At 46.3% G+C, this 20929-nt stretch overlaps 1 protein-coding gene across 3 annotated transcripts in view; it reads left to right on the top strand.

Moving 5' to 3' along the window:
* The window catches only part of SH3PXD2B (SH3 and PX domains 2B), a 495732-nt gene that overhangs the window by 122247 nt on the left and 352556 nt on the right, over window positions 1-20929 (top strand). For all 3 annotated transcript variants that reach the window (XM_069651378.1, XM_069651379.1, XM_069651380.1), the window contains exon 2: window positions 12618-12698. In XM_069651378.1, coding sequence (XP_069507479.1) covers window positions 12618-12698 — 81 coding nt within the window. The remainder of the gene's footprint in view (window positions 1-12617; window positions 12699-20929) is intronic.

The raw sequence follows: 20929 nt of genomic DNA, 5'->3' as shown, positions 1-20929 counted from the left end.
AAATGGCTACTCATTCCTTTTGTGACCCTGTTTGAATAGTAACCAAGGTGGACTTTTTTGCTAATGTGTGATGCAAATTGTGCCTTTTTTAAAGAATATTTATTCAGCATCACTGGTCAAAACTGTTAGCCGCTGAGTGAATTAACTCATCGACTGGGCCAAATTGGCCCAAAAAACGGGCCCACAACAGCATTTTGTGCTTTTGGTGTCAGCCATTAGCCTATTGACCTGTAAGCCAGTCCGTGCCTGGCATTGCTCCCTTACATGCGTACAAGGGTGTGTGCTTGACTGGGGGGGTTTGGGAATGTAAATCTAGATAGAATGGTTGGGTGCTGTTTGAATTTGTTTACTTGTATGGCACTTATACAATAAGAATATACGGTTTCAAATTGAGCACAGGGCAGGGCGGAAGGGATGGGAAATATATGGGAATTATACAGGAAATAAAATTCCAACACAACATTAAGAGGGGAGGGACGAACCTACTATGCCTTGTGAGTTTTCAGAACGTGAAGGTGCAGAAAGGAAGAGGGCTAAGTGCTGGGAGGTCCGAGCTCGCAGGAGAGACATGGACAAAAGTGCTAGGAATGATTGAGAGCTACACAACCAGAGCCCCGAGAGGTGTACGTGTGAGTCTCCAGTGCGGATGTTGTGCAGATGCAAAATGCTGCTGTGGAAGACAGCAACTGGGGAAAATTGGTGTGGGTAGTTAAGTCCCTGAAGATGCAACAGTGCCAAGGACACCAATAAAGCACCTCTGAGATTAGCAGAGGACAGAAGGAGGGAAAGAGGGAAGGAGGAGGAAACGAGAGGCATCTGGAATTTGAGAAGATCCTGCGCATGGTGTAGAGGAGGTGTTATTTGGGAAATGTGAAACGCGTAGTGTCCAGTCTATGGACCCTTCCGTCCCCTGCACACCTTAATGCTGATATCAGACAAATGTATATTTTCAATTGGCAAAATGAAAGTCAATACAAAATAATCCAGTTATCAGAGTTCCATTTGTATCTTCCCATTTTTCTTTATTCATTGTTCGTTTAAATGTTCAAGCAACAGCTATTGGTACTCATGCATTTTGGGGAGGTGTTCCCTTTCTTTGGGAGAAAATAACTGCAGCCAAAAACACGCAGACCCAATCTCTTACCTTTCTAATGAACATATTATTACATATCACCATGATTATAGTCATACCTCATTATAAATCCACGTGGTCCATATGCCAAGAGGTTATAAGTCCTGTGGAATACCATGAGTATGCATCAAGATTTGTAAGTGTATGTGAAAAACCAAATGTCTATAAAGAATGAAAAAGCAACTTGCAGTCGTCTATAATGTGCCCCCAGAGTATTTGGAACCTTCTACTGTTCACCACCCAAGTCAGTGCGGTGGAGCGGCAGAACTGTTTGAGCCTACTTGGCCTAATCTACTGTTTTCAGCCAGTCCTGATATTCGATAAAAGCAAACTAAAGAATGAAAAATGTGAGCAAATGGTCAACCACAGCAGTGACACCGGAGTAGTGTTCAAAAGTACAGTATTAATAGTGAACGCTCACCTGAGCCTTCAAAGAAGTTCATTTAAACTCTGAATGTAAAATGCTCTAGAGTCTCTATCCCGGAGTCCTCAATAATCCCAGCACACAGATAAATTACCTGAGATGTGAATTCTACAACAACAAAATGTACTGTTTTAGAGTTCTGATCCAAGCCTACTAGCCTTGCGTCGTACAACTCCCACAGTTTATGGATGTCAAATCATGATCGTTCCATAATGACCTATATTCTCACCCTCTCACCTTGGATCATAAGCTCCGAAGTGAATATTGCTGCCGCTACTCTTGTCTCAATGACGCCTGGGTTCCGCTGCTGCTTACAAAGAAAGTACTTCCTAGAGCAATCACGTGAGCCTACACGCATCATGGGAGTATCATTTTAATCGTTTTCTCCATCCTTTACCAATGTGGCAGCCATTTTTAAACAAAGTAATCCATTGTTAAATTTCAACTAAACTGAAGCGCATTCTAAATATTATGTATTGTACAACCAAATTTATGCAGAGTGCATCGAATATCAAGGTGAAATAGGTGTAAAGATGTATTCAAATTCCGACGCCAGAGCCCAAAAAAAACCGTAACCTCAATTTTCAAAAGTAGTCTATCCGAAATAAAGTGCATACACATGAACTACAAACAGTATATCCCACATAGTAGGTGGTAATGGACTAGCTACTCCCCGAGGGGATTAAACTCTGGCCCATGCAGTGTAGAGGTAACGATCACAATGCTCCCAGTATACGGTACTTTCAATCCATGTCATGACAAATAAAAATCGCCTCAACATGCTGCTTCAGTAAACCATAATGCACATCGGAGGGGACCTCCTGAGGTTCCCAATTCTTTACAGACAATGTTTTTGGGCAATTTGTCAAATACATAAGCAGTCAACACTCTATTGCAAGTGAAATATGCATAGATAAATCATGCTGATCTTTAATGTATTGACTGGAATCCTGTTAATCATAATTCTTACTGGGAGGAAACCCTCACATAGTGGCAACTTGACGCTAGAGAATGTCACTTACACATTTCAATTTCATACATTTATCAATCTGTATAAATCTTCCCATAGGATAGGTAATCCTGTATAATGTTAACACATTACAGGTAATATTGATCTAACATTTTCAATATGTAGACTGATCAGTGTGATCTATATTCGACTACAGATTAAACAGTTTAAACAAAATTCTTCGTTCATCCCCTCAGGTTATACAGTATCTAACAGATGAATAGGGTGCTATTTGGGCTCAAGAATTGTTGCCAAGAGCATTGTACAGTCTATTTTAGGAAGCTTGGAAAAAGATTTTTTTTTTTAAGGAAGGGAAAACGTTATTCACATTCCTTTGGGTGGGGGTATATATATATCAACACTTTTCTTGTAAAATCAACTTTCTTTGTAGCTTGTGGTTCTCATACATTCAAAGGGGCACTTGTTTTCTATAGGACGTCTTCCCATCGGGCAACACTATAGCAGACAGGCAACACTGTAGCAGACACCCCCTTTGCGTAACGTTGCGCTCATGACACCAACTTTTGGAATAAAGGGGCACAGACTGCTAACTCCCTAATTTTCTTTATTGAGGTGATATTACACGAGGCAGCGGTGCCATTACAGACGGGGTCTGCCCGCCGAAGAGTGTAATTTCGGCATTCGTACCTGCGTAGTTATCTATGTGGGTGCTAATGGTTAAAAAAAAATTACATCTTTATCCCGTGGCACAGTGATGTCATCCAGGAAGTCTGTTTTCAATGTTGATATCTGCCTGGATGAAAGCACTGCACAGCGTCCAGCCACGGGATAAACGTACGTTTCTTTTTTTCATTCAACCACACCATTAACAACCATGTAGGGTGCTACAGTGGTGCTAATGTGAGGGGGGGGGGCAGTAAAGGGAACCGCCCAACATCAATGAAAATGCTTTGAATGCAGGCTTTCCTCGGTGAATGCAGCCCGTGTTCCGAGCATGCTCATTAGTTGACGGTGCCGCACAGGGTGCTGATGGAAATTCTAGCCTGATTGTAGAGTCCTAAGTTTGAACACTCCACATATCTGGAACCCTGGCTGTACGTTTCCTTCCCTCACAAGCTGCTGCGGCACTGGTTCTGATGCAGGAGGTGAGGCTGGGGCCATTATATCCATCTGTTGCAGCCCCGCAGAACCCCGTTATGTCTGAAGGTCTTCCACAGCTCAGCCTGTTTAAGTCTACTGTTAAGCCTCCTGCAGACATGGAATTCAGACTGTTATGGCTGGGGGTGGGGGGATGGATCGACGGACAAACTCTGGGCTTAAAACTGGGGTATAAACAGATTTGTTTTCAACTTATTTACAATACAAAAAGGATCCAGACTCTGGTGGGACTGGGTTAATGAACAAAGTGTTCTGATTTCTCTAAAAAAATAAGATGCAAAATTCCAGTTGGCTTAAGGACCATACTTTGTCAATTCATCTCCCTTCCATTTCATTCTGCCTCCTGCTGGTCAGAGGAAAGTCTGTCAGTGGGATTTTAGTGTCCCATGCACCTTTTTCTCTATTTGGTTGAGTTTTTCTCTTTTGCCAGGTCGCTGAGGTCTTGGGTGGTCCCTTCAATCTGTCGAGGATCACGGGACTTGCTTGAGGTGATGCAGCTGCTGGTGCAGTCTTTGCCTGATTTCACTGGGCCAAGTAGCTTCTATTGTGAGCCCCAGAATATTGGTGATTGACGTTTTTCACAGTCTCTGCCAGTAGAGGGCTATCAGGTGCCTCTGCCACTGGATACCTGAATATCCCTCCTCATCCTGTCTTGTTTACTTTTGATCTTCTCTATTTTCCTGCCCAATGCCCATAAGGACGCCTGCTTCACTTCCCTCTGGTAACTCTGCCTTCCTGACCTTTCTTACTCTATGCCTGCTTCTCCTAGTTTCTCCCACTTTTCTTACATTCTGGTTCTTCTTGGTTGATTATGATCTTTCACCTTTTTATTTACTCTTTCCTCCTTCTCTTCTTGATCCTCTTGTGTTCTCTTGTCCCGCTCTTCCTCCTCCTTATTTTATAAATCACTACACTGCCTGCTTCCTCAGCTCCTACTCCGCTCTCCAGGTATTTCCACTCTCCTCCTGCCTCTTTCCACTTCTGCACCTTCGCCCCCCTCTTGCTTGCCCTTTTCTTCTCACTTACCCCAACTCCTCGCTTCTTGCTACAGCTGCTTCCTTCGTTCCTGCACACAGACGAGACCATTGACTGGAGGCTGCTTTTCTACTGGTTCCAGCTCACCTATCCACAAACTCTGAAGCACACTTCTGTGGCCCTGTAGCTGATGAAGGTAGGCTGTCCGATTTATGAAATGCCTGTCACATCTGTGCTGAATTGCTCCACATTCTAGGGTGCAGCTCCCTGGCCGATCCCTTGAGAGGTTTGACTGCCATCTTTTTATTTATTTGCATTTGTATAGCGCACCTACAGCCCAGAGGCATCGTGGCGCTTGTTACAAGAACACACATTTTTAAAAGCATTTTCAGTAGGCCGGGTTACATGTGACTGAGAGGTCTCTTAGTTACAGGTACATTACTCCTACATTTCTCATCACAAATTTTAGTAACGCATAAGAAAACAGTGGATTAGTTAGATGAAGAGTTGTGTTTTGAGTGCTTTGCGGAAGGAACTCGCTTTGTTCTACAATTTGCTGTCACTGGTCTCCTCTTCTCTGGCAGCTAGTCTGTTGTTCCGGTGCTCGTTATTCCCCTGTGAGCAATTTCCCTACAATTTTGTGGTTTGTCAGAGGAAAGTACATGGAGGTTCTCCTTGGATGGAAACCACTGTTGTATATTTGTTGTTTTGGCGGTAGAGGGACCTCTTAGTTGCTGACTCCTTTGGAGATACTGCTGTTCCAGCTTTGAGTTTCTTAACAACCTGGATAACCGCTTGGCTAAGGGTGTTCAATGCAAGTTTGCTGTTTTCCAGTGCTCGATATCCAGGCACTTTAATTCTAACAGATGATGTGTAGTGGGGTTTTGGGATGGCAGGGGGTTCCAACATTGGTTTGCATGTACAGGCGATAGGTGATGCAATGATGTAGAAGGGTCGGGGTGACTGGGTGAGCATCACAATTTGGAGATGGGCTCCCCCCCCCACCCCTTTACCTCCTTTGGCCCTGTATAACATAGCAGGTGGTAGCACCTGCTACTGTGGTCGCTCCAGCCTCATCTAGTAGTTTGGAGCCTGTGATGTAGATGCAAAGCAAGATATCAGAATTCAACTTCCAGGGTACAGTGCAAGCATTAGCCACTCATTTTGGATGAAGGAGGTGGCGTCCTGTACATCGCAATGCTTAGGTACCCCCCACACCTCCTGTATGTTTTACTGGCCACTGCTTCTGTCTCCCCTGTGCCCTTATTCTTACTCTCCTGTATTCCATTGATCCTGTTTCTCCTTCTTGGACTTTTCCTTCAGTGCCTGTCCTTAGCCTCTCCAGCCATTCCTCTGCACGCCCTGTATTCCACCTTCACCTCTTGATGCCATTGTGTTCCTCTTTTGCTCCCACCACCGTTCCAGAGGTCCCTCATCCCACTGCTAATTGAGCTACCATTTGGAAAGCTTGGTCACGAAAGGGAATTGTCTGATTCCTCTCCTCCTCGCACCAAGAAGCATCCACACATGCAGGCCAGTCACTGACGTACTTATGAGGTGGCGGAGGAAGAGGACGATGACTACGACGATGATGATGATGATGATGATGAGGAGGAGGAGCTTATGCAGGGCAACTGTGTTTTTTTTAATTTTTTTAAAAAAATTTTTTTTGGGACCGCAAATGCACTACATTTGATAGTTGGCCTTGATACGGGAGGGCATTCATTCAAAAGTGCAAGGTACTCTACTTGATTTAGGAGCGCAAGTCACATCCGCAATGGTCAAAGTGTACGAAAATAAGTAGTAGAAATATGTTCCCTACTGGTCTGCGTCCACTCCGCACAAAACCCATCACCATGCCTTCTCCAACGCGCCATACAAACCCCTAAACAAATGCACCCGCTGTTTAAGAGAACGTTCAGTGCATTGTACTGAAGTTTCAATTGCTTCCTATACTTTTATTTTAAAACAAAATGATTCCGGAACAGTCTTTTTAAAATCAAAGTATAGGAACAGTAAAACTTTTTAAAAATTAGAGGAGCACTGCTCACGCCCACTGCACATCAGCGGTATCAATTTGGTAGTTTGGCCAATTGCAGTCTGATGAGTAAACATGACTTTGCGTTTGAGGGCAATTGTGATGTGAATTACGTATGCTTCATGTCATGTTGAAATGTTAACTTGTGTTTAGGTGTTTAAGAAAGGTCCCCAGGAGCACGAGGGGTTCATGTTGCATGCACCATACTGATGACTGTGGGTGTGGCAAACTGGGCCCAATGTTTACATTTAATTTCATATGTATCCAGTGTAGTTAATTATGGATTGGATGCAATTTTTAGTGTTACTTTTTCTTTAGAATTGATTCATAGCCGATTTTCACATCTGTAGAAAGATAAAATGTTAAATACAGCCAAAAGCACCAAGAACCCAATCATACACTGGGTGCCTTGAAGTACGTAGACACTGGGAGATGGAGAGGGTTTTAATGCAGGTGCGAAGAGGAGGCTTGTCCTGAAACTCCATGATAAAAGGGGAAATAATATTGATTGGATCTGCACACTGAGAAAACACACAAATGGATTTGTAAATCTACATGTAGTGGGCTCTTTTATAAACAGATTAAAACACGGCAGTCAGGGTTTGACTTTGAGAAACTGGTTCTGCAGAGTTTCAAAGGCCAGAGGATGGGTGAATAAGTAACTGCGACCTTAGCAACGGTGAGCTCAGCTGAAGGAGCTGGCCATGGTTTTTATGTTCTGATAAGTATTGCAGAAAGCAGATGTAATCTCTTGAATGCATGGGCGCTTGACAGAGGATGCTTTGCTTTTTGTTTTGGACCAGCAGTAAAACATGGGGTGACTCAATTCCCGAGGCTGAAGTAATTGAAACCCTAGAGTTTCAATTTTATTCTCAGGATGTGCTTTATGCGATGAAATGCAGTTATTTAGATTAGAATGCTCCTTTGGAGACTGGGAACCGCGGGATGAGATAGTTATCGCTAGTTCAGAGAATCTGTTTACTCATCCTTCTTCGTAGTATTGCTTGAAGGATTTATGCGAACCACGAGTTCAGGTTAGAAGGGCTCAGGACAGTTATTAGTAATAAACGTTTCCTAATTCAACTGGTTGATGTCATGACCTATGACAGACCAATCCTAGAAGGAAGTGTGTTGCACATGAGCTGAAGATGGTAGTCAAGATAACTGATACCAATTGGAGTGTAGGAATTGGAGAAAGATGGGATTTCTTTGTAGAGGTTTTGTTCAATCGCATGTGGGGGTGGATTGTAATAAAATGGTGTTTTATTTGTTGCAAAAATGTACATAATTCATCATCTTATGTGGTTCAATGATACTTGCTCCCGGGACGATTGTACAATAAACTTGCTTTACGTACAAAACATGCACTTCTTCAGGAGGTGGGCCCACTTGGCTTGAGGTAAATAGGGGTCCACCCCCACACTTGATTCCATTGAATGGCCACTTCACTAAAGTTTAACTGAACTTCACACTATACCAGGGTTCAGCAGCTCCCGTGTGCTTGCTGAGCAGCTGCTTTTGCTTTTATTTCTATTGCCACATTTTCAGGCACACAATAACCAAACGCTTTTGAATATTCAACAGAAAGACCCACTAACTTTGTTTTGGTTTTATTGCTGTTGTCGTTGAGCCTACAATGGGCTAATGCAAAAGCTGCCTTGTTGATTGTGAATGTTTGGCAGTATTAGAACCACCTCTTGGCAACCCCAGTTGTGGTTGCAGGCACCATTTAAAAATGGTTTTATATTGCACTTGGGGCATCTGTCTTTGACTTGCAAAAACCTATTATACCAGACCAATGACGTACAAGCGCTTGCTTCTGTCCTGTGACCTATTCATCTCTCTGCATAGGTATACTGCCCTCCTAGTACGTCTGCATGAGTCTTGAAATCTGTCCCCACTAGCTTGGATCAGACTGCTTTGCTGCAATTGTTGACATGTGGGTCCTGCGTAAATGTTGGATCTCAGTTGCCTGTGATGGATGTTTGTGCTTTTCTTTTCTTTTTCGTGTTTCCCGTATAATGAGACATTGTGCTACTTGACAAAATATAACCTTGCGCTGCAAGTAGGGTTCATTGCGTGGGCGTTTACTGTGCAGACTGCAAGTACATCCTCCCGCACAGACCCAAATTGTGCAGCATTTTTCACTGCGCCAACCTGTCTGCGGGTGTAGGCATCCTTCCTTCCTAGAAGCTGGCTTGTTTTCGCCCTCCCTCTTGGCATTCAGTCGCTGTGTGGGAGGATTGGTCACTGCATCTGACCTGACCCTCCTAGGTGGGCATTGAGTCACATCTGGGCCTTTCATCCAGTGCAGTTCTGCCTGGCGACTCTGCTGAAGCGGCTGCCCACCCCTTCCTGTGGGAAGCAAGGCCATTGGGAAATAGACATGGATTATGTTTAGGTTGTTGGTGTGTGGTGTGGGGGAGGGGAGGGAGGGAGGGAGGTCTTCATGTGGGTCCTCAGGAAGAGGTTCCATTCAAATATTTGGAAGCACATATATATCCATGTGATGAAATTGGGATTTGGTGAGCGGGAGCTAGAAGCAGCTCCTGGATATTGGGCATCACCCGGTAGGGAGCAGAACTATGAGCTAGTCTACAGCGCACTGGAAATCTAACTTGCACATGAGGAGAAAACCCTACGTTTCTGTCCATGATGGTCCATTCTCCTTTAAATGCCCCTTGGCGGTGTCCTCTAAACACATGTATTCATATTACCAAACATACAGAGTGAATATTGCATATGTTTGCTTGTAAGGCGCCAATTGGTCTAGGGGCGGGGGGGTGGAGCATAGGTAGCTCCTGATGGTTTTAAGCTATCCAGGCTCTCGTAGGGCAGAAGCAGGAGCTAAATAGCTCCTAGCAATTTGGAACCCTACATGAGAGTCATTTATAATTGAACAAAGGCCCAATGCACACATTCATAATGCACACTTGAGATCGCCACTTGCAGTGAATGACTCTACAGCACTTCCTTTGTTCCTGGTATTTACAGGGCTACCCTGCCATGTACCCGCTCGAACTCCTCCTTTGCCCCACTTTGCTATGTCTGATGGTGTGCCATGGTGGTTTCTTGGTATCTTGGGTTCTTCTGTAGCATTGCATCTCTGAATGCTTCACTGCCACCAAAAGGCAGCCTGGCTTCATGTGTTCCAGTTTCTGAAGGACCTTTTTTCAATAGTGCTTTTTTATTTTTTTATTTTTTTGCTCTAATGCACTGGGTGGGTTGATTTCCCCAAAATAGTACATCAGCTCTACAAATAAATCATGAGTATGACCCCTTCTAGTAGGCACTGGCTATGATAATGAGCGGCTTTTGCACACATAGTCGGTGCATTCACAATCTTTCTACCTTACTCGCTGGATCCTTGCAGCTAATAATTTTGCAAACTGTAGTGTTCCAAAAGCTTTAAAAAAAATGTGGAAGCATGTGTCTGCAACATATGGGCACTATGTTCCTGCACACTGTACTATGAGTTTCTCGGAACTGAATAATTACCAGATGCAGTGGCGGAAATGTGTTTTTTGTTTAAACTTTTTTTACTCTCGTGCACTGCCCACAACTGTGGGGGTGATGGGGTGAGTCAGGAGGTGGGCTTGAGGGGGGAGGGGGCAGAGGAGGGAGTGGGCATGGAGGAGGGACAGCCCGCACAGCGCTGCAAGGCCCACTCAGCACCGCTGTGTGGGCCGTTACAGATGTTAATGGCACTGCAGCGGGACCAACCACATTAGCTTCAGGCCTCACTTGTTAGACAATCTTGGCTTCGCCCCTGGTGCTTCCCAGGCGCTAGGAGAGCAGCCAGCATGATGCAATGCATTTTCTGCAGGGATTTTGGGAGGGGACCTTGGAAAGCCCACCTAGGAGAATGACATCACCTGGCTCCATACGGAGTGCATGTGGGACGCAATATCCACATATACTGATCCCGGCCAGATGCATAGGATCATTGCGTGCTGAATCAAACTTCATCAAGCCTGGGCGGGAACTGTGGGGTGGGATTGAGGCTGTTATGAGTGTGGGATGATGTGGCGCAGGCTGGAATCATGAGGTCGAGCTGTGCGTGAGGAATTAAGGCTGGAAATACATGGTAAAAATGGGGGTGTGGCTGGGAGAGTATAATGGGCTCAGGCTGTTGGGATATGATTTAATTGATGGGATGGGACTAGGGCATAGTGGATACGGTAGGGTTCCTGGCTTTAGAATGCGTTTTGGGAGGGTGGGGATATATGGCAAAGATAGGATGGTTGCTGGGAGGGTGTGGCAAGGGATCAGGTTGTCAGGAATAGGATTTCATTTATGAAAATGGATAGAAATCGCGGGATGGAATTTAGGCAGAGCGGATTAGATCGATGTCATGGCTTGGTAATTTTGTGTTGTCAAGCTAGGCACATGACAACACCACAGAGCCTACTCCTCCCAGAGTCGGCTTTTACTTGGGTTTTTTATAGGCAAAATATGGGGATTAACATGGGTCCATGAATAACTATTTTGGAATACCTACCAAGTGTTCTTGCATCTTTTGATGGAAAAAATATTGGTAAATAGGCATTTTTTGGAACTACTAAAATATTAAACCCATATGGATGGGATGTTCTGAGTCACAGAACAAAACTACCAGGATTGCGTTTTTTGCACAAGTATGAGTGGTTTTTTGTATGCATGGGGATGAGAGTATGGAAGGTAATGATATGGGAGATGTGAGCTTTCTTTATTGATTTTGAAGGAACTTTTGGTTTGATATCACTTAGAACCCCCGCGACCTGATAATGCAAACATTTGCACTGTCGCATTGGTGTGCCTTAGAACGGAGACTTCGAGTTCCTCAACTCCATTTGTATAATTAGGAAACCAGGCTGCTGTGGTCACACCTTATTACTGCGCCAGAAAAAAAATTATGCTGGAGACTAAGTCCAATTGCTGTTGTGTGATAAGAAAGTTTAATTGATCTCCCCTATGGATTACACGTGTTTCGGCAAGGTGATTTTCTCAAATCAGGGCTTATCCAACTTTACTTCTCTTGATCATTACTGGAAGTGTAATAACGGGGATCAATCCCAACTGCAAATATCATTGCCGCGTCCCGCGTTCAAGCGAAGTGTTGCCAACATAAGGTGTGACCACAGCAGCCTGGTTTCCTTTCTTTTGTAAAGTTTTTTACAATTAAAAAATGATTAAATAAACCTGCAACAAATGAGTTCTGGCATGCTTTCTTGTGTCTAAAACACACACTCTTTAAATAGGGTTGTTGTCTTGGAGGGGACTATGCAGCGTTTTTACGCACAAATTTACATGAATCAAGTATAGGAGGTTGTGCAGTTTATCCACGGGTAACTGCAGCTTTTGTTTAAGCTAGGCACATGCAACAGGGCCTGGCAGACTGGCATGGTGCCTCGGAGAATGGGCATGCAGGTTGTGAGAATAAATTGGCACTCTGCGGAAGAACGGCAAATGCTCCCGGAGCAAGGGGGTTTTAATGCTTTTGTGTTTAGCATTCAGGTCTCTTCGTGGCCACCGCTGGTTGTGGTGTGGGGGAAGGGTGAAGGTAAGTCGGGTGGATACAGCTCTTATAGAAAACGGCTGTGTTTGAAATGGAGAAGAGATTATGCACTTTTCCCTATGCTAAGTGAAACCTATTTGTATAAGGTCTGGTACTTTTAGGAGGAGGAGGGATTCACATAGAATCGCAATGTATGGGTTAAGGCAATCGCACCCAATGATCCTGGGATCTTGGTGAGTAGCGCGAGAACCTATGACAGGAACTTTACCATGGGCTGAACATCAGGGCCATTGAACGGGGGACAGGATGATGGGGCGAGTGGGGGCTATGCTGATGAGTCAACTGCCATGACTTATTGCTCCGGTCACCTGACTAAACCCATGATTTTGTTTCTCCCCTGCCCCTTCTATCTCCAATCTACAGGTGTACATCATCAGAGTTACGTGGTCCAATGGCAACGTCGAAGTCATTTACAGGCGGTACAGCAAGTTCTTCGACTTGCAGGTAAGCCGGGGCCATGGGTGCTGTTGGGGACAGTGACGATAGTGGTTCTCTTGGGCATGGTCTTTGCATGTTTGCTGCATGACTTCTATATAAGAGCTTTAAAAGCACTTCATTGGGGGGGCTCATGTGGAGCAGGGTTGCTTGGCTGCTTGGGCACACTCCTTGTTCCATGTTCAAAGATTGACTTCCATGAGAGTTGGCATACAATGAGGATACTTAAAGATGACATTCTAAAGGCAGACTTAATTTTAGTTTTTAGGATTATTCTAAAACGTTAGACTTTTCAATGTTTGACTCTTTTGAAGTTTACCTTTTTTTAAAAAATGTATTTTGTTTCTTTAATGTGACAGGGTGTCTTGCGAAGCACTAATTTCATCTTCACTACAACCTTTCCCTATGTCTCATGAACTTGTTTTTATTTATTTTTGTTTTTAAATACTTTTTTGATCATTTTATTAGTTTTTAAAGTAACATTGCATAATGAACATCTGGAAACTAAACAAATGCAGATCCAGCACTTGCAAGTATTACAGTACAGTGTGCCTTACCCACAGCATATATTCTTCCCACCATCAATACATGTACAGAGTTTGTTTAATTATTGTGCATCTTCCCACTTCTGACAGATTTTCCTTGCTTACCCGGGGCACCCTCTGGATGTTTAGATACGCTGTTCCATCAACAAACAAATGTTCACATTTGTTACCCATTGTGTGAAGTGTGGGGCTATATTACGTTTAATCAGCCTTGTGGTTGTGGAAAAACAGTATTTCACAGCGTGTCATATCACTTTCTTCCTCAATACCCAGTAGCATCATCTTAGGATCTCTAGGGATACTGCCGGCCAGGACCACGGACAGTTTATCACAGCAGTGTTGCCAGTATTCCTGAATACGGGGACATTCCCACAGTATATGAAAAAGGTACCCTCTTCCTGTAAACGGCGTAAGCAATTAGGGTCAGTGGCTCGGTTCCAGCGATTTAGCTACTCATGGATAGTACGCTCTGTGTAAGATTTTTAGTTGTATCAATCGGAGTCTAACAGAAATCGCAGTCTCTCGTGGATACATCAACACTGTGACCCAGTCTTCAGGCAGTAGCAGGCCAACATCCCTGTCCCGTTTGAGTTTCAGGTTGCAGAGTTCAGGTGTAGCAAAGGAGGATATAGCATTGTTCATGACCGAAGTAACTTTAGTAGCAATATGATCAAGTACTATATTCCTTTCTATTGGTGTGCACTCTGGCATGTCAGACAGCAATGGGAGGTGAGTTTGCAAAGCATGCTTTAGCCAGAGGTAGCGGTATTGTTCAGTGTCGGGAAGGCCAAATTGTGTAGTTAAATCCTCAAAGGGTACTATTCTGCCATTTACAATGACATCCTCAATTTTTGTTATTCCCGTTGATGTCCACCTTTGCCATATCGGCAGTTTATTCAGTTCGGGCAGAATACTATTTCCCCATAGTGCCTGCACTGGGGTGATGTGTGTTTGGGGTTTTTTTGTGTTTTTTTTTTGTTTTTTATCCAGCCAATATGTTTGTGAGAATCTTTCCATATCGCCGCAATGTGTGTTGTCATTGCACAAGGGGACAGGGGGTTTCAGTTTCTGATAGAGACATCCCAGTGGGGACATCTCCTGCATCACAGCAATCTCTGCTCGGATATGTGGTAGGTCTCCGTTTCCATGCAGCACATCATTTACCACCGCCATCTGGCTGGCCCAGTAGTAGGCTTTCAGGTGTGGCAGCCCAATACCGCCCTCCCAGATGGAGCGTTCAAGTGTTTGCAAGGCTATCCGTGGGTGCCCTCCGCCCCACAAAAGCGTTCTAAGAGTGCTATCAATTTTGTGAAATTCCGGAGCTGGTATAAGGAGAGTGGGGCGTTCTGCAGGACATGGAAAACGAGGTAGGGCCAGCAACTTAAATATCACTGCTCTCTCCAATAGAGTCAACGGGAGTAATATCCAGTGTAACATCCCTCATGAACCTCAATAATCGGATGTAGACTCCTGGCCACGTATTCTGAGAGATTAATAGTGACCTGAATTCCCAGATGGAGGAAGTGCTCCATTTCGATTCGGTATGGACAATTATCCGGGTTAACATGTACTGCACGTTTATCGGGAATAGGATGGATTTAGACCAGCTTACACTCAGACCACTGAAGGACCCATACTGTTCCAGTAATGCTGTGACCACTGAACAGGAGTGGATCAGATCTCCCAAGTACACTAGGAGATCATCTGCATATAGGGAGACCCTGTCATCCGTGCCCTCCTGCCAGCAAAAGCCTTTCCACAGCGGCATGTCTCTCAGTAGTATAGCCTATGGGGTTCAATAATAAGTGCAGAGAGCAGCGCTGACAGGGGGCAACCCTGTCTTGTCCCTTTCCCCAGTTGGAATACTCTCGAGGGCCATCTATTCACTCTGACCTCTGCTTCAGGAGAACTATAGAGAAGCTGGACCCATCCCTTAAAGGACTCCCCAAACCCCAGCCGGAGCATAATTTCCCAGAGAGCCTCCCAGAAGACCGAATCAAAGGCCTTTTCGAAGTCGACAGCCAGGTCTGCTAGGGTTCCCTGGAGGGTGGGGGCTCTTTCCAGTGCCAGGTGAAGCCTGCAGAGATTCATGCGTGTCGACCTTTGCAGCATGAACCCACATTGGTCCGGATGGATCAGTGAGGTTATCACTCTTTGTAGTCTATTTGCTAATACCTTTGCCAGGATTTTGGTTTCACCATTGATCAGAGAGACCGGCCTGTACGACCTACATCTCTCTGGGGGTTTGCCTGGTTTCAGGGTGACAATTATGCTAGCTTTCCGAAGATCAGGGGGCAGGGTTCCCTGCTGTCTGAAGTGTAAAAACATCTTGAGTAGGTGCGGGCCACTTCATTCCCCCCCCCCCAGCCTTTTCCATATGTCAATTGGGAAACCATTGGGTCCTGGTATTTTCCCCGACTGCAGTTGTGATATGGCCAACACGATATCATCCTCAGTGATGTCCCTGTCAAGGAGCACTTTTTGTGTGGCGTCCAAGTGGGGGGAGTGTGATCCCATTGAGCACTGTGGTATTTTTCCGGCTCTTCTGGGGGTTTGTACAGATCAGCATAATAAGTGGCGAAACCTCCCGTGATGTCGCAGACAGTTTGTAATAGCTCTGAGTCTTCTGTTTTAATTTCCCTGTCCTGCCGGTGGCTATCGTTCCTATGTTCCAGCCACTTGAGAATTTTACTAGCTTTATCTCCCGATTTGTATAGCCTTGTGTGCATCTCTGAATGGGCCTGTTTGGCGTTTTATCTAGAGCTATGTTGCAGAGACATTCTTTAGCTAGTAAAAGGGAGTAGTGTGCATCAGGTGACCCAGTAGCTATATGTACTGCTTCTTTCTGCAGCATTTCTTGTTCGGCTTCTACTATTGTCTGCTGGTGTGTTTTCTTTTATGTTGATGTCCAGGAGAAAATCTCACCCCGGAGAACCGACTTGTATGCTTCCCACAGTGTCGCTGGGTTATCCACCAACCCTGTGTTAGCGCAAAATAAATGGTCATGGTCCTTTGGATGTGTTAGATGAGTTCTGGGAAGCTGAGATAGTAGCCATTCAGGCACCACGAGAGGGGGTGGGGGGTGGAGTGGTATAACTTTTGTGAGTTCCTTCATGAGGGGGGAATGTCTGAGATGCCACGTGGGAGCAGAGTTGCCCCAATTGCTCTGTGTGTCCGTTGCCGGGAGAAAAAAGTCCAGTTTTGAAAGAGGCGTGGACTCCAGAGTGGTAGGAGTATCAACATTCCTCCGGGTGTAGGTCTCGCCATATGTCCTTCAGACCGAATGCAGAGGTGAAGGTGGCAAGTTTAGTGTTTCTAGGATTCCTCCCCCGCAGATGTGTGCGGCCCACCTCTACGTCCATAACCTCATTGAAGTCCCTTCCCATCACCCAGATATCTGCTGTGTGGTTTGTGATTATAGGTGTGACATCTCGGATCAGATCGGTAATGAGCGAAGGCGGGGAGTACACTGCTAGGGCGGCAAGAGTTTAATTCCATATTGTGCCCTGTATTAAGATAAATCTACCTCTCATGTCCTGTATGACCTTAGACCGCTTAAAGGGGAGTCTTTTGTGTATTAGTATCAAGACCCCTACCGAGCCCTTGGAGAAGCCGGTGTGCAGTGCTGTGCGATAATTAGTGCGTCGGAATAGATTGCATGTTGTGCCTGCCAGGTGTGTTTTGGTGAGGAGCACAATATCAGGTGAATGTCTGTTTAGAAATTGTGTGACTAGACGCAGTTTGATCCCACTGCCTACGCCGTTGACGTTCCATGTCAGTAATCTTAAGGTTTTGATATTGTTCCTTGCCGTCGCCATATCTGGTATGTAGAGTGTAGGTGTGTGTGCAGCCATATCTAGAAGGTGGTCTATGCATAGGTCTCGACTTTATGGGCTGTACCCATCAGGCATATGTGTATTTTGACTGGTGGATCTGTAAACAAAAATATAGTACTCAACTTCCCTTACCCCCTCCCTATACTTCATCCCAACCTGAAGCATCTGTTGCCCAAAGTTAAAGATAGACGAAACTGTCGACTATCCCAACAATAAAATAAGAAACACAAACTGGCTGTTTACTAATCCCAGAAGCGTGCCCCAGTCTCCAGCATCACTGGAATGACATTTCCAGGGTTGGGGGACCGGGTGGAAAGGGAGGTGGTTTCCACTCTGGGCCGCCTATCTGTGGTTCTATGTGTGGCCATTGCAGGCGTTCACGTTCCACCATGCCAAGTCGGAATGCCCGTATTCAGGCCATTGATAAGTAGGCTGTACTTCGGCTCCAGAGGCTCAGTCATTAATCATCCCCCTCCTGTGGTGGTTGCTTGGGCACTTGTGGCAGCGGGGCTGGCAGCCCCCGACCAGGTGGGGCCCAGATATTTCTGTTTCTGCTGGTCCTCAACTCCAATCCCCTTCAATGTGGTGTTATGTCCTATTTCATGCGTCTTTGGGATCTGTAAAGTGTACTGTCGTATCCCTGTGATATATTTTGAGTTGGGCCGGGAACAAAAGGCCATCTTTCACCTTCAGGGTCTGTAGCTGTTTTTTGAGTTGGTTGAAGGATTGCCTGGCCTTTTGGACTTCCTTGGTATAATCTGGGAAGAAGGCAATTCGTGATCCATTATAAGTTATCGTACCTTTGGTGCAGGCCATCTGGAGCAGCACATTGCGATCCCTATAATTCAGTAACTTTGCAATCCCTGTACGTGGTGGCGTACCAGGGATTGGTCATCCGGCTGGCATTCGGTGGGCTTGTTCAATTGAGAAAAATGTGGACAATGTCTTTGATTCAATCATGTCTGCCAGCCATTGTTCCAGAAACGGCTCCATGTTAGCCCTTCTGCTTTCTCTGGTAGGTCCAGCATTTGGACATTGTTACGTCGCAACCTTCCTTCTCCCTCGGCCACCCTTTCCTCCATCGATTTCAAGTGTGTCATGACTCTGGACAGATGTTTCACATTTCGTAGCCCATCCTCCGCCCCAGATATGCGATGTTCTGCCTCTCCCGTCCGGGAGGTTAGTTTCTGCAGCTCATGTCGAAGGAGCGAAACGTCAATGCTAATTCCATCCGTTTTCTGCTACATGGAGGTACATGAATTGGTGTTCGCAGTCATGAAATCTTTTAAAGATATGGTGTTTTCTGTTTCTGCCATAGTGTCTGGTTGTCCTTGTTCAGAGGTGCTTGTCGCTGGTGTGGTATATTGGTCAATTCTGCATTGATTGATCACCTTGTTAGATTTGTCCTTGACCATGGTGAGCTTGGTGACCGGTGGGCTGTTGTGCAATGACACTTTTCCCAGAGTAGCGTGGGCGGTCGTAGTGGAGGCGTTTTGGTACCAGGTGTGGTCCAGTATGTAGATCAGTCCTATGCTGGCTATTTCAGCAGGTAGTTATCATAAGATCTCTATCATGAGACTGTTGAGGTGCGCCAATGCCAGTCGGGTCCAGAGCACCTGGTGCGGTGCCTATCAACGTCCCCCTTACTGCCTATTTATCGTGGCCTTTCCGTCACCAGCCACAGGATTGATGGAGGCGGGTCTGCACGCCTACACCAGAGCGTGTTGTAAGATGGCTATGCAGTGCGCTGGTTACAAGTGCCAGTGCTCCCAGCCATGGATTCAACCGCAGCAGCCGTTACCCACCAGATTTTCAGCATCCGTCATGACCTTCCTGTGCAGAGAGGGGCCTCGCTGCAGTACCTTGGGCCTCAGCCCCCATCAGTGCGGTGCCAGGTGTTCCATTATGTACTGCTTCAGTGTTTAGTCTCTGGGGTGGGCGTCCCAGTCTCTCTGTCAACCGCTATTCTGTTTGGAGCCCAATTTGTATACTTTGTTCAGATCAGTGTGTTGAGCCAGAATTGCTCATGGGATCTGTTTTTTTTTTTTTTTTTTTTTTTCTCAAATCAGGCGTTCCAATTGGTGGCTTAGAAGAAACGTGATGTTCCAGTTGGTTCTCCCCACCTCCGTCCAGGCAGGTCTAGTTCCTCCGTCCTAGCCCCTATCCACACAGCCCTCCACTAGTTCCAAAGGATTTGTGATCAGGTTCTGGCCAGTGAATCCTATCTCGGTGTTTGGTAATTTGAGGTCCCAGTCCTATTGTCTCCTCCTTTGATCACGGCAGGGGCCCAGTCTTATGGCCTGTTGTTAAGGTAGTGTGGTATTCAGAGCTATGTCCTCACTGCGGGTGGCCGCCCCGGGTGTGCGCTGGCCAGTCCCGCCTTGCGCCAGCTCCCACGTGTCACCACTGCACAGCCCCAGGCGGGGCGCCGGCTGGCACAGAACAGGGTACCCTGCACACATCGGGACCGTGGATCACGCTACCAGCCAGCACAGTCAGCTCGTCAAAAGGGGGGAGAAGGGGATTCTCCAGCCGGCACCTGCATCTAGGCAGTAGCACCCCACGAGATACCAATATTGGTACTGGAACCCCAATGTCAGGGGGGTCAACAGGGTGTGTGATGGACTCTCCGTCCGCTGCCCACACACCACAGCGCAGCTGTTTCTGTCGGGCTCAGCTCGGCCACATTCACTACCAGGCCGTGCAGGGTACCGGTGGATGCAGGATAGAGCTGGCAGTCACAAGCCAGTGGCTCCTGTATGTTTCCCCCACTTGGGAAGGTACTCTGGGTATTCAGGCAGGACCCCGGCAGCCAAGGCCCAGCAATCTCCAGTAAGGGTCGGCACATCAAACCCGGCGACACAGCTCATTCATCGTGCACGCCCTACAGTGTGGATCCTGCCAGTGCGGAGCACCACCGTGCCCCCGCGCCATCTAATCGGGCGAGCCCCAGGGCCAAGCAGTCTATCCACTATCGATTGTAGTCCTCTCAGAGGAGTCGGAAGCGTGCGTTGTTGCATCCCGGTGTTCCCACAGCAATCCTCATGGAGGAGAGGGCCTGTGGCGGACTCGGAGCTCTCAGGGCCACGACCCTACTTCAGTGTTACAGGGTCTGGGCCGGAGGGCGGGCTGGGCACCGGCACCCGCAATCCAAGATCAAGCAGCTGGTTTGGATATTAGTCCATGCTCAAACACGTCAGACGGGTGGTGTTTAAGTACAGGTATCATTTGCAGTGTAGCAACATGGGACACTCCGCAGTTTGCTGCTCCCCACCGGCGGCCCACACATCCGGTGCAGGGCAGTGCCACATCGCAGGAGTACCTGGCAATCGGCCTCCTGGACCACTGGCACTGTTGCGCTGGTTGATAGTTGGCGCTGGTTGTGTGCTCACAGGTCAGGATGTCGGGGGTCCATGCTTGGCACCACGTGGCTGGTTCTCTGTCTTTCTCCTGCCTTTAGCTCACAGCCATCTTGGACGCCTCTTCCTTTGCACGCATGGGTTCCGTTCAGTTGCTTGCCACTCAAGTCGGGAGCTCGTTTTCAGGGTTTGTCGCCCAGTGACTCTATGTAGTTGCCTCTCAGCAGGAGTATTTTTGTTGACTTCTGCCACGCATAGCAGGATATAATACAGGATATTTTTGGCAGCCGCGGGAGCTTCAGGGATTCACGTACCCATCGCCCTCCCGTTGGCCGTGCCCCTTGTATTTTAAATACTTGATGTGAGCCGTTTTCATTCCACTAACCCGTATCCATTTACTTAACTTTTTTTTTAAAGACCATAGCCAACATTACAAAACGGCGATAGACCTTATTAACGGATGACCAATCGGGCTTCCTTTGTGTTGCCTACCTTTTGGA

Source organism: Ambystoma mexicanum, chromosome 3p (genome assembly GCF_040938575.1).
Source record: "Ambystoma mexicanum isolate Mex_15411 chromosome 3p, UKY_AmexF1_1, whole genome shotgun sequence".
In the NCBI taxonomy this organism is placed as follows: Eukaryota; Metazoa; Chordata; class Amphibia; order Caudata; family Ambystomatidae; genus Ambystoma; species Ambystoma mexicanum.
Note: the sequence above shows the minus strand (reverse complement) of the source record. Positions and strands in the feature narration are given on the sequence as shown.